General features: G+C 48.8%; 1 protein-coding gene across 2 annotated transcripts in view; it reads right to left on the bottom strand.

The window, feature by feature from the left end:
- Positions 1–13942, bottom strand: part of INTS9 (integrator complex subunit 9) — a 61216-nt gene that overhangs the window by 37657 nt on the left and 9617 nt on the right. For both annotated transcript variants that reach the window (XM_035110854.2, XM_035110856.2), the window contains exons 3-6: positions 13002–13062; positions 11202–11264; positions 5583–5722; positions 3150–3236 (exon numbers count right to left, since the gene is read on the bottom strand). In XM_035110854.2, coding sequence (XP_034966745.2) covers positions 3150–3236; positions 5583–5722; positions 11202–11264; positions 13002–13062 — 351 coding nt within the window. The remainder of the gene's footprint in view (positions 1–3149; positions 3237–5582; positions 5723–11201; positions 11265–13001; positions 13063–13942) is intronic.

Here is a 13942-nt window from a genome sequence, read left to right as displayed (position 1 = left end):
TACGCCTAGCACACAAAACCTGTAATTTCTACAGATGCCAATGGAAGAGAGCCAGTGTGGGGTGGGGTGGTTAGAGTGTCAAAAACTAGGACCTGGGAGACATCTGGGTTCAAATCCTCGCTCAGCTATGAAGTTCCCTGGGTGACCTTGGGCCAGTCACTGCCTCTCAGCCTAACCTACCTCACAGGGTTGACGTGGGAGATTAAATGAGGGAGGGGGAGAATCATACCTTGAGCTCCTTGGAGGAGAAGGTGGCGTATAAATGTAAAAATAATAAAATAATGTGTCCTCTTTGGATGGGAGGCCCCAGGAAACCCAACAGCCAGCCAGTTTTTTTCCAAGTTATTACAAATTTCTAAGACGCACTTTCATTAAAAAAAAGAGAGAGATCCATAAAACCATGGGTAGGCAAACTAAGGCCTGGGGGCCGGATCTGGCCCAATCGCCTTCTAAATCCAGCCCGCGGATGGTCCGGGAATCAGCATGTTTTTACATGAGTAGAATGTGTGCTTTTATTTAAAATGCATCTTTGGGTTATTAGTGGGGCATAGGAATTCATTAATTATTTTTTTTAATAGTCTCCCCCCCCCCCACAAGGTCTGAAGGACAGTGGACCGGCCCCCTGCTTTAAAAGTTTGCTGACCCTTGCATAAAACCATGCTTAGAAACACTGATAAAGGGAGGACGCCCCCTCTGTCTTCCTCCCCCCCAAAAGCACCCCAACTCCATGGAACTCATCCACTGTTTTGAGGTGGAGGAATGAAAGGGGAAATACGATGTAAGCCACCCCACGGCCACAACTCAGTGGGGTTCGGAGTTGCCGGCCATTAGCTCAGATTGCAGATGGTAATGGGGTAAAGCCGTCAGCTGCCCTGATGCACTAAGTCTATTCCTTGCAGAGCTTTCCATTTCAAAGGCGCCGGCGTTTCCTACAATAAAGGGAGAGGCTCAGTTGCACACAGCCCAACCGGGGCTGGAAGTGTCTGAGCTGCAAAGTGATATAAACACAAGGAAAGTTCCAGGCTGCTGTGCAAAGAGGGGAAGAGGCGCCACTGGCACGCAGCCTGGCACGAGGCTCACGGGTAACTCAAAATAAAAGGAGATCAGCTTGGCCATCGCTTAACGTTGGGCTTGCTTGGGGGTGTTCCCTGTTTTCAAAAGCCGCTATCTCACCAACCCCAGGAAAGAGGCGCCAATTTGGGCACAGGCAGCCCGACTTGGGGCTGACACCGAAGACCCGATCTGACAGTGCCAAGCGCAGATGCTCAAAACCTTAATTGATTCACTGATTTGCTGGCCATGCTCTGTTTCAAAGGCACTGGTGCCATGCCCAGAGGAGGGCAACCAAAATGGTCAAAGGCCTGGAAACGATGCCTTATGAGGAAGGGCTTAGGGAGCTGGGTATGTTTAGCCTGGAGGAGAGAAGGTTAAGGGGTGATATGATAGCCATGTTCAAATATATAAATGGATGTCATATAGAGGAGGGAGAAAGGTTGTTTCCTGCTGCTCCAGAGAAGCGGACACAGAGCAATGGATTCAAACTACAAGAAAGAAGATTTCACCTAAACATTAGGAAGAACTTCCTGACAGTAAGAGCTGTTCGACAGTGGAATTTGCTGCCAAGAAGTGTGGTGGAGTCTCCTTCTTTGGAAGTCTTTAAGCAGAGGCTTGACATCTATATGTCAAGAATGCTTTGATGGTGTTTCCTGCTTGGCAGGGGGTTGGACTGGATGGCCCTTGTGGTCTCTTCCAACTCTATGATTCTATGATTCTTTGCGCTGGGGAGAGTCCCATCGCGCTCAGGTCTGCCCAGGGGCCTTTAAGATCTATCTGTTCATCAGTATTCAAAAGCATGGGCTTTTGTCCACTCTGCTGTTTTGTTGTGATAATTTTTTTCCATTATTGTATTATTGATATTTTTTTAATCTGCATGGCGCCCGATAGACGTAGATCTCTGGCCGCGGTTCACAACAGAAAATGATGATATAAATGCACACACACAAAGTACGTAATAAAAATAAGAACAAAGGTAACCCAGCAATGCCCACCCGCTTCCACAGCACATTTAAGAGGGCATCGGATGTCAATTAGCCAAATAATAATAATGATAATGATAATGATAATGATAATAATAATAATAATAATAATAATAATAATAATAATAATAATTTTGCTATTTATGTGCCATCCATAAGACTGAGTTGCCCCAGCCACTCTGGGCTGCTCCCAACAAAATATTTAAAAACACAGTAAAATGTCAACCTGGTTGAAGAGGAATGTTTTCGCCTGGCACCTAAAGGTGTATAATGAAGGTGCCAGGCGAGCCTCCCTGGGGCAAGCATCCCACATATGGGAGCCACTGCAGAAAAGCCCCCGTTCACGTTTTACTACCCTCCAGGGCTCACATGGAGCAGGCAAACGAAGAAGGACCTCAGAGGATGATTGCAGGGTCCGGGTACGTTCATATGGGGAGAGGTGGCCCTTGAGGTTCTGCGGTCCCTGAGGTATTGCTGATTTTATTGTTCTAAGTCAGTGGTTCCCAAAGTTGGTGGTTCTCCCCCTCCCCTGCCTAGAGGTGGGGATTACCGGGGTGGGGGTGGGGGCGTCCTAAGAGGCAAGGGGGGGGGCAGCAGGAAGGTGTAAATGACTTCAAGCTGGCATCACTGGGCCGAGTCCATCAATTTTGCTGAATTAGTTAATTAAACTGAATAGTTCCAATTGGATTTTGAATAAACGTGCAAATTAATCCTCCTTGTTTCGAATTTTATCGTGCTATTATCTTCCTTAGTGGGCCGTGCAAACCACTGTTTTTAATGTTGTGAACAGCCCCCAGATCTACGGATGAAGATGTATAAAAATAAAATTAAAAATAAATAATAATAATAATAATAATAATAATAATAATAATAATAATAATGCTTTTTATAGGGTAGGGTAGAGGGACACTGGGGATGAGATTGTGGAACCAATGGGTCAAATGGCCCCAAAAAATGTTTGGGAAATGCTGTTCTGACTGACGTAAGCAGCTCGGAGGGTCAGCTAGCTGAGCGAGAAACCAAACCGTGAAGGAGACAGTGCCCCCCCGACCCCCCCTTCAGAGACACATTCCCAAGGGAGGTGCCCTGTGGAGGGCAGGTGCCCATCCTTACCTTTGCACTTCCTTATTCTTCCACATGGAGGCAGACTGAGCCTTGGGCACCCGCTCAATGAAGTTGACAAGCTCCTCCATCAGAAGCCTGCAGAGAGGAGGAGCATCCATCATCATCATCATCATCATCATCATCATCATCATTATTATTATCAGCAGCAGCAGCAGCAGCAGCTGCAAGGAAAGGCTCGGATCTCAGCCGCAAGGACAAAAGACAGGTGGTTTTGATGGCACACCGGAACTGCTCTCCCCATTTCCAAAGGTCAGGGGCGAGGAGGCAGGTCCCCTTATGCAGGCCCGTCCTAGCCATAGAGGCTAGTGGCGCATAGAACCACGGCGCCAGGCACTGGAAGGGCGCCAAGTGAGCGCAGGGTTCCGGCGATCTGGCCAGGACTGCGCTCCACTAGCTGAGAGGCTGCGCCACGTCTCTCTCCTTCTCCGAGGACTCCGCGCTGCGCCTCCTTCTCGTTTCCCGAGCGCTGGGTTCCGCTCAGTCGAGCTTCGCCACCAGCGTGCGCACAGCGCCCAAGCAGCTCTTGCTGGTCCCGTGGTGCACGCGCTGGTGGCGAAGCTTTACTAAGCGGAACCCAGCGCTGGGGAAACGAGAAGGAGGCGCAGCGCGGAGTCCTCGGAGGTGGCGTCCCGCTGCTGCCGCAGTCCACTTGGCACTCTCGGGCCCTTGGAGAGGCTCTGGAGGGGGGCGCTGGAGGGACCTTAGCGCCAGGGCGCTGGGTGGGCTTAAGACGGCCCTGCCCTTATGTAGCCAAGATGCCACTACTCAGACTCAAGACTCAAGCAACAGGCATCAGCTGGCTTGGTGGGACCCCATGACTGGCAGAGGTATAAAAATGCTTTGGGGGGGGGGAACACCCTTAAGGTGGGGGAAGAAGTCCCAAAACAACGGAGGGTGGTCACAGGACGCTAATTGATCCCTGCAACCAATGTTATATCCTACTCAGAGTAGACGCTTTGAAACGAATAAACATGACTATTAGGCAACATTTCAATCTGTAGGAGCAGGGTCTAAATATTAACCGATTTGTCCCAAATTTGAAATTTGACTATGTTTATACCATACGCCTGAGATAAGATCAAGGGAGGAAACATTTTCGATTTTTTTTTTAAAATGACCCACCCTAATGACTATATTAACTGCAACTTAGTTCCATGCAAACCAGAGTACCTTGGAGGTGGGCAGGTTTCACAGACTGCAACTTTTTTGTTGCAGGTCTCACTTGGAGGAGGAGGAGGAGGAGGAGGAGGAGGAGTTTGGATTTGATATCTCGCTTTATCACAACCCGAAGGAGTCTCAGAGCGGCTAACATTCTCCTTTCCCTTCCTCCCCCACAACAAACACTCTGTGAAGTGAAACAAAAAAATAAAAAAAATTCCTTCCAGTATCACCTTAGAGACCAGCTAAGTGTGTCATTGGTATGAGCTTTCGTGTGCATGCACACTTCTTCAGATACACTGAAACAGAAGTCACCAGACCCTTATGTATAGTCAGAGGGTGGGGAGGGATATTATTCAGAAGGGTGGTGGGAATAGGTGATTGGCTGATAGGAGTGGTAAATCTGTGAGATGAGTGAGGCAGAGAGACTTCAGAGAAGTGTGACTAGCCCAAGGTCACCCAGCAGCTGCATGTGGAGGAGCGGGGAATCGAACCCAGTTCACCAGATTACGAGTCCACTGCTCCTAACCACTACAACCACACTGGCTCTCACACTGGCTTATCAGGACCAGATTGTAGTGAGTGAGCACTCTCATGTCTGTTTCCTCCCCAGTATTAAAAATTCCAAGCAGGTCTGGGAGGTAATGCTCAACCCTTCTTTCCTGACACGCTAGTTTTCTACAAGCGGGGAGTGGCCTGTTTCCCCACCAGGTTGAAGAGCTACAGCCAGAAGCGGTACAACCTAAGCCTTCCCATTCAATCCAGTGACTTATCCTTCTGGATGGCTGAGTTGGTTAGAGCACGGTGCTGATAACACCAAGTTTGCAGGTTCGATCCCCGGAAGGGACAGCTGTGTGTTCCTGCCTCTTGCAGGGGGTTGGACTAGATGATCCCCAGGGTTCCTTCCAATTCTATGATCCTGTGATTCTGCATTTAGCAACTTGCAAAACAGAGGAGTGTGTCCCTGATGTGCGCTGCCCACCACAGAAGCAGCGGCAGAGGTTTCCTGTGAGCGCAACACTGTCTAGCACCATTTAATCCCTCCGCCCAGGCCTGCCAAACAGAGGAGCCCGAACTGACTCACAACATTCAGGAAGAGCAGAGCCAAACCTGCAGTGCACACACTTAAAGCCGCGAAGAAGAACTTCCTTGGCTCGCTTCCAGCCGCGTCTTAAAAGCCTCTCAAGAACATTAGAGGCAACGCTCCTCTTCCCCGTGTCGTCCTCTACATCTTCCCCCAAAGGCGAGGCTTTTCCCCCTCACCTGCCAATCTGAACCGTCGGCTCGGTGGCGTAGACGGTTCCAGAGAACCCGGTGTGCTCCGTAATGTAGGGCAAGGACATCATGCAGTGGTAGTTTGAGATCAGGATGACGTCCACCGTTGTCAGGTCAATCAGCTCCATCTGAAAACGGAGAGCGCAAGGCGGTGTTGGGAAACGCAGCCTCCTAAAAGGCTTCTCCCTCAATCAGAATGTAAGAGGAGGCTATCGAGCCCAGCGTCCTGTTCCCGCAGTGGCCAACCAGGCGCCTGTGGGAAACCTGCACGGAGGATTCAAACCCAAGAGCAACTCTCCCCCTCCTGTGGTTTGCAGCAACTGGTACCCGGAAGCACTGTTGCCTCCAACTATGGAGGCAGAATTGGTCCGATCCTCTTTTAAAGCCACCCAGGTTTGTGGCCACCACTGCCTCCTGTGGCAGGGAGTTCCACAGTTTAACTATGGCATCACATGAAGAAATGCTTCCTTTTCAGCATCATTGGAGTGTTAGGATTCGAACTCTGGTCTCCCAGGTCTTAGTTCAGTACTCTGACCACTACACTGCTCAGGGTGTAGTGAACGCCCAGCAATGCTCTGCTTCTCACATGACTTTTCCCTTTTCTCCAGATTTCTTGAGGCTACGTCTCACTCTCGTTTCTGCTCCTTTGGCCCTATTTAGTTTCCCTCCTTCTTGGGCCTGTTTGACCCTGGAATTCACCCAGGGGCCCACTGCAGTAGATCGTGAGACCCTTACTCCTGGGGTTGTGGGTTCGAGTTCCACGTTGGGGAAAATATTCCTGCATTTCAAAGGGTTGGGCTAGATGACCCTCATATTCCCTTCCAACTCGACATTTCTGTGATTCTATTCAAGGGGAATCTAAGATGAAAAGTTGAGAGGCAACCTATAGAAGGGGAGGTGAGAAGCAGCTGGAAGGCAAGGCCTGAGGCCTCAAGGATGGCCTAGAATCTCAAATATAAGTTTGACTTATAATAGTCAGGATATAATAGTCACATGGAGGCATTGAGAGAGTTTACTTTCTTGGGCTCCATGATCACTGCAGATGGAGACAGCAGTCATGAAATTAAAAGACGCCTGCTTCTTGGGAGAAAAGCAATGACAAACCTAGACAGCATCTTAAAAAGCAGAGACATCACCTTGCCGACAAAGGTCCGTATAGTTAAAGCTATGGTTTTCCCAGTAGTGATGTATGGAAGTGAGAGCTGGACCATAAGGAAGGCTGATCGCCGAAGAATTGATGCTTTTGAATTATGGTGCTGGAGGAGACTCTTGAGAGTCCCATGGACTGCAAGAAGATCAAACCTATCCATTCTGAAGGAAATCAGCCCTGAGTGTTCATTGGAAGGACAGATCGTGAAGCTGAGGCTCCAATACTTTGGCCACCTCATGAGAAGAGAAGAATCCTTGGAAAAGACCTTGATGTTGGGAAAGATGGAGGGCACTAGGAGAAGGGGACGGCAGAGGACGAGATGGTTGGACAGTGTTCTCGAAGCTACCAACATGAGTCTGACTAAACTGCGGGAGGCAGTGGAAGACAGGAGTGCCTGGCGTGCTCTGGTCCATGGGGTCACAAAGAGTCGGACATGACTAAACGACTAAACAACAACAATAGTCACATTTGGGGCTGGAACTAAACCTGTCCTCTCCATACTGTTCTCCAGGCAGAGGAATACATAGGTAGGATCAGCCAAGGTCGGAGGAGGAGAAAAAAAAAAGATTTTTGCATCTGCATAATAGGAATTGTAATTGGAAATATTTACTGGTAAGGCTACAACCCCCGATTACGTTGGTCTGGAAAACTTACCAGAAACTTAAACCTCTAACTCAGTTATTATGGAACAGTTAATGGCATTCAATAGTTGCCAAGTGGAAAAATTATCTTCCCATTGATTCGAAGGTAACAGCCGAGAAATGGGTCAACGTGGCTGCTCAAAAAACGGAAGTCCCGCAGCAGTTAACTTACGACCTGATGGTTCTTTTGCTTTTTTAGGGGAGGTGGAGGGGGGGGAGAGGCAGTCAGTCCAAAGAAAATGGAAAACTGGGTGGGAGGTGGAATGAAATAAGAGCATCTGTCGTAACCCACAACCCAGAGACCATGTGCTGCTGGGCAGTGGAATCATAGAATTGCAGAGTAGGGTAGGCAAACTAAGGTAGATCCAGCCTAATCGCCTTCTCAATCCAGCCCGCGGATGGTCCGGGAATAGTGTGTTTTTACATGAGTAGAATGTGTCTTTTTATTTAAAAGGCATCTCTGGGTTTTATGTGGGGCATAGGAATTCGTTCATCCCCCCCCCCAAATATATATTCCAGCCCACCACAAAGTCTGAGGGACAGTGGACCGGCCCCCTGCGGAAAAAGTTTGCTGACCTCTGATTCTAGTCCAGGCACCCCCAAACTTTGGCCCTCCAGATGTTTTGGACTACAATTCCCATCTCCCCTGATCACTGGTCCTGTTAGCTAGGGATCATGGGAGTTGTAGGCCAAAACATCTGGAGGGCCACAGTTTGGGGGTGCCTGTTCTAGTCCAACCCCCTCAAAATACAGGAATAAGCAGCTGTCCCACGCGGGAATCGAACCTGCAACCTTGGCGTTACCAGCACCACACTCTAACCAAGTGCAGGGAGGAGGAGTCAGAGTCTTCACCCTGCCAGGGTTGTCTTCATGACCCCCTTGACTGTAGGGTGCAGCCTCTGCCCTCTGCTGGTTCCCTGCTTCCTTAGCCTTGCAGGAACCAAAGAAGGAGAGAGGCAGTGTGGTACAGTGGTGAGAGCACCAGAGAGACCGGGGTTCAAATCTCCACTCGGCCAGGAAACTCACCAGGTGAGCTGGGGCTTAGTCACCATCTTTCAGCCTGGCCTGCCTCACAAGGTTGCTGTGAGAATGAAATGGGGGGGTTGGACTTGATGACCCTTGGGGGTCCCTTCCAACTCTATGAATTCGTTTTTTGTGTTTGATATGTCTGGATTGCCAATGTTTTATGGGTTTTATTTTCCTTTCACCTTTGCGATCTTATTGTCTAAAATTATGCCAATGAAAGGCCAAGCGAATCCCTGGTCCTGAATGGGGTAACTGCGAAGGACCTGATGTGCAGCCTGGGAGTCATTTGGACTCACAGCTGTCCATGGAAGCACAGGTCAATTCTGCGTCCAGGGCATCTGTTGACTAGCTCCATCTGGTACACAGGCTGAGACCCTTCCTGCCCGCAGACTGTCTTGCCAGAGTGGTGCATGCTCTGGTTATCTCCCGCTTAGACTACTGCAATGCCCTCTACGTGGGGCTACTTTTGAAGGCGACCTACAACTAATCCAGAATGTGGCAGCAAGACTGGGGACTGGGAGTGGCCGCCAAGACCATAGAACACCGGTCCTGAAAGACCTACATTGACTCCCAGTACGTTTCTGAGCACAATTCAAAGTGTTGGTGCTGACTTTTAACGGCCTCAGCCTAGTATACCTGAAGGAGTGTCTCCACCCTCATCGTTCTGCCTGGACACTGAGGTCCAGTGCCAAGGGCCTTCTGGTGGTTCCCTCACTGCGAAAAGTGAGCTTACAGGGAACCAGGCAGAGGGCCTTCTTGGTAGTGGCACCTGCCCTGTGGAACGCCCTCAAGGAAATAAACAATTATCTGACTTTTAGGAGACATCTGAAGGCATCTGTTTTTAATGTTTGATCTTTTATCGTGTTTTTAATATTCTGTTCGGAGCTGCCCAGAGTGGCTGGGAAAACCCAGCCTGATGGGTGGGGTATAAATATTATTATTGTTGTTGTTGTTGTTGTTGTTGTTGTTGTTGTTGTTGTTGTTGTTGTTGTTGTTATATGAGTCCATGAAAGTGACTAGAGTAGGACCCTGGGAGCTCTCCCAGGACCTTAAAGGCCCTCTGGGTGCCTTGAAATCCTGCTTCGGCCTCTGGGTGGGACACTGCCTGGCTCCCCCCCCCCCCCCGGCAGCCTCTAACTCCTCCTGCATCATGGAGGAGAGCATGGCATGGCTCACTGACTGCTCTTCCAGGCCCACTCCAAACGGCAACATTTTGTTGCAGGGTCCCACTTGCATTCCCTGGGCTCTCCGTCCTTCCCCTGTCCTGCCAGGAAGTTCATTTCGGCTGGAGAGGAAGTTGGGGACTTTCTGCACGCAGGAGAACTACCACCGAGATCTCTGTGTTGCGGGGGCGGGGGGCGGACAAAATGCGTCTTTGGGGACCTTCTGGTTCCACAATTTTACGGCGCTGCCTTGTGCAGAGTCAGGCAGACAGGGCCACCAACGGAGGTGGGCTTGAAAAGAGGATTAGGCAGATTCACCGAGGATAAGGCCCTCTGTAGCTGCTAAGCCTGATGGATGTGTTTTCCCTCCCGTCGGAGGCAGTATGCTTCTGAATACCAGCTGCCGGAAACCACTGGAGAGAGCTGCTTGCGGGGCTTCCAAAAGGGGCATCTCACTGTGAGAACAGGATGCTGGTCTAGGTGGGCCACTGGCCTGATCCTGCAGGTTCTCCTTATGTTCTCAGGAAACATTTGGTCCCATTTGCTCGGGACAATCTGCTGTGACAGGCAGCGCGTCTCAAGCAGAGAAATGTCTCCTCCCCGACACATCCGTTGCCCGATCCTAAGCCGCTGGTGTCGTGGATTGAAATCTGGGGACTTCTGCATGCCAAGCAGGTGCTCTCAGGGGTGGCTGGTGCGCAGTGGGACTGGTAGGGTGGAATGCAAGGAGACTAACAGTAGCTGGTGCTAGAGCCAGCTGATTCTGGGTTTGCCCCCATCTTCCTCGCCCCTGCTGAGTCCTGCAAGGGCAACACTGAGACTGAGAGGGAGGAAGACAGCAGGCAGCGCTGCCCCCTGGACTGGTAAGAATCTGTAGTCCAAATCCCCTGCAATGCAGGAAGCTTTTGCCCAAAGTGGGATTCGAACCCACGGCCCTGAGATTAAGAGTCTCATGCTCAACCAGCAGCTGGAATTTCTGAGACAAATAAATGAGGCAAATCGTATATTACACTGTCCAAGCAAAAAAAGGTACAAAATGATTTCATTCTGAGGAATGAGGTGCGTTCAAGTGTCCAAATTTTATATATATATATTGGCCAGGTGGGGAGCTGGAACACCAGTAGGTTTTGGGAAAGCCATTCTCTCTTTCAGCAAATCCAGCAGCACAGACAAAAACAACTTTAGCCCACCTTACAGGGTTGTTTGTGACAATCCCCGAGATAATATATGTAATGCTCCCTGCTGGAAAGCACTATATGAAGCGCTGAGTGTTATTATTTTGCGCACTCAGTAAGCTGCTGTTTTGCCCTTAAGGGGCCCACAGCGAAATAAATGTTCAAAAAACATGGCTGTTTGCAGTTCCGCTTTCCCTTAAATTGTAACAGGAGCTGTAAGTGGCTTGAGAAATGGATCGGAAAGTCGTCATCTAGCAACGGGCATTCTTTCAATAAGAGCCTCCTGTGAAACGTGTGTTTTCTCCAAAGAAGGCAGGTGGCTTGGGACTCCTCTGACCGCTGCAAGCCTCTCTGAAATCAGTGGAAGGAAAGCAGCGGGTTCGAGACCCCCTCTATAGTTCCAGCTGGGGACCAAAAGTGGGTTTGGCACCCAGGCTCCTGGGAAGACTCACCTCCGGCAAGCAGAACTCTGGAACGGAATCCACAAAGGCCCGGCCTGCACAGTCTTTCAGCTCCTGGGAAATGGGAGGGGAGGAGAAGAGGGAAGATGCTCAGCTGAAAAGGAAGAAATACGAGGCTAGGTGACAGCGAGGGGAGAGGAGCATACTCTGGGTTTCACCTGCTGGTGCTTATAGGCTGGGATGGTCAAACTTTTACTCCCGTCGGGTTTGGAGATGGAAACTGCCCTGCTAGTTCCTCCAGACATCCACATTAATATTCTCGCAGGCCTGTTAAATGAGTCTTTCTCCCTTTGCTTAGTCCGACAAGTTGGTTGCTTCTCATGCAAATAGGTCTGAGATGAGATTGGAGCAATGGGCTGCTTAGACAACGAAGGCAGCGATGCCTCTCAGCAGCCAACTGGTGCATGAACTATGCTGCTATACAGTTCTCTGCACGGGGAAAAGGGTTTTTCTTTGGAGCTCCCCCCAAAGTTAAAGGTTGCATGTTTACCAAACAGTGCTTTACCTCCCCCTCCCTCTACAGTGTGTTCCCTGGGCTCCAGCTCTTAAGAAATTCTAGCAATTTTTTGGCAACTTCTAACAAACAAGCAATTACCTCAAATGGCAGGAGGCGCTTAACCTCATGCAGGTAAGTTAAAAGGTGAATTATGGGGAGGCTGGGTGAATTTCAATGCCTCCTCTAGTCTTAAAAACAAGGGCCTTCCACCTTTGGCCCCAGACTCCCAACTGTGTGGAGAACTGGTCAATTCATTTGTCATTCTAAGCAAGCGCAATGGTCAATATAAGAAGCACAGCAGGATTCATAATTAAAGGTGCCCACTACAGGCAGCGCCTCCAAGAGGCTTCTGATACGATTGTGGAACGCATTGTATCCATGCGGCTGACGGGGCTTCTTGCAATGTTCAGAGATTCAACTTGCGCCCGGCACACTTGGGCATTCCCTGCGAGAACAGGATGCTGGACCAGATGGCCTGACCCCGCAGACACTTCTTAGGTTCTTACGAATTCCTTCCAAAGTCTCCAACAGAGTCCAGGGGAAGAGCACAAGGGGCAAGGAGACATTTCAAGGTACAGTGATACCTTGGTTCTCAAACGCCTTGGTACTCAAACAACTTGGAACCCAAACACTGCAAATGTGGAAGTAAGTGTTCTGGTTTGCGAACTTTTTTCGGAAGCCGAACGTGCTCCGTTTTGAGTGCCACACTTCCGTTTTGAGTGTTACGCTGAGGCCTGTCTGTTTTTTGCTATTTATTTTGTGCTTTTGTTTTTGCACTTGTTTTGTTTGTTTTTGTGACTGTGTGGAACCCAGTTCAGCTACTGATTGATTGTGTGACTGCAGTACAATGTTTTTTGCTTTCATTTTATGGAATGGTCTCGTTTGATAGTAAAAATCATGTTAATTGCTGTTTTAGGGGTTGCTTTTAAAAGTCTGGAACAGATTAATCCATTTTGCATTACTTTCTATGGGAGAGCGCGCCTTGGTTTTGGAACGCTTTGGTTTTGGAACGGACTACCGGAACGGATTAAGTTTGGGAACCAAGGTACCACTGTACTCTTTTGGTAAAAAAAATTAATTATTTTTTGAAAATAATAATATTTTATTAATAATTTTGTAAAAGACGGGGTTAAAAATCATAAAGAGCAGGACTCAAAAGGATTTGGCCTGGAAATGCAATTGCTTTTGGCAACACTCTTGCTTTTCTCCCCAGTTAAATCAGAGTTTGTTCAAGCTCAACGGTGCTGGCTAATTAGGCAGGCTTGCTGAAAAGCCCAATCCCAGTTGTACATTACCTTGTCTAGAAAAGTGCTCCCATCTTTTAAGATCCAACCAGGGAGCTTAGATAGCCTTGGACTGCAGGAAAAGGGGGGGGGAGAGAAAGGCTGTGTTAATGGGTTTTATGACAAAAGCAGCACCCGTTTTCAGAGAACGGCATAATACGACCTCCGGGTATAGGGCGATATAAAAATTTAATAAAATAATAATAATAATAATCAATAATAAATTAAGTTATTGATGCTCCATGTACATTTCACAAATGTAGCACAGCTAAGTCACCTTTCCCCAATGTGGTGCCCTCCAGAAGTTTCAGGCTGCAACTCGTAGTAGACCCAGCCAGATTATAAAAAATGATTTGAAAATTTGAAAATATTGAGCCCAGGCAGAGCCACGACTGAGCTTTAATACTTCCTGGCCCTACCATTAATGGATTAAATTTTAAATCCTGGGAAGCCAACCGCTTCTAAGCAGTTTCCAAGGGTAGCCCCTCCATGCAACACATTGCGGTAGTCTAATATTTCAGCTCCATTCCTGTTAGCATTATCATTTATTAAATTTGTATACTACATCCATAGATCTCAGAGAGGTTCCTACTGAGAACCTTGAGAGAAAAGTGATCATGTCTCAGGGTTTCGTGATACAGAGGTAAAGGGAAGCTGAGAGCAGTTGGACGTGGTTCAAGTTACAAGAAAGGAGATTCCGACTAAACATCAGGAAGAACTTTCTGATGGCAAGAGCTGATCGACAGTGGAGCCGTCTCCCTCCGGAGGCCATAGGATCATAGAGTTGGAAGAGACCACAAGGGCCATCCAGTCTAACCCCCTGCAAAGGTGGTGGACTCTCCTTCCTTGGAGGTTTTAAAGCAGAGGTTGGGTGGTGATCTGCCATGGATGCTTTAGCTGAGATTCCTGCATCAAAAGGGGTTGTACCTGAAGAAGCGTCTCCATCCCCATCG

This window comes from Zootoca vivipara, chromosome 3, assembly GCF_963506605.1.
Source record: "Zootoca vivipara chromosome 3, rZooViv1.1, whole genome shotgun sequence".
In the NCBI taxonomy this organism is placed as follows: Eukaryota; Metazoa; Chordata; class Lepidosauria; order Squamata; family Lacertidae; genus Zootoca; species Zootoca vivipara.
Note: the sequence above shows the minus strand (reverse complement) of the source record. Positions and strands in the feature narration are given on the sequence as shown.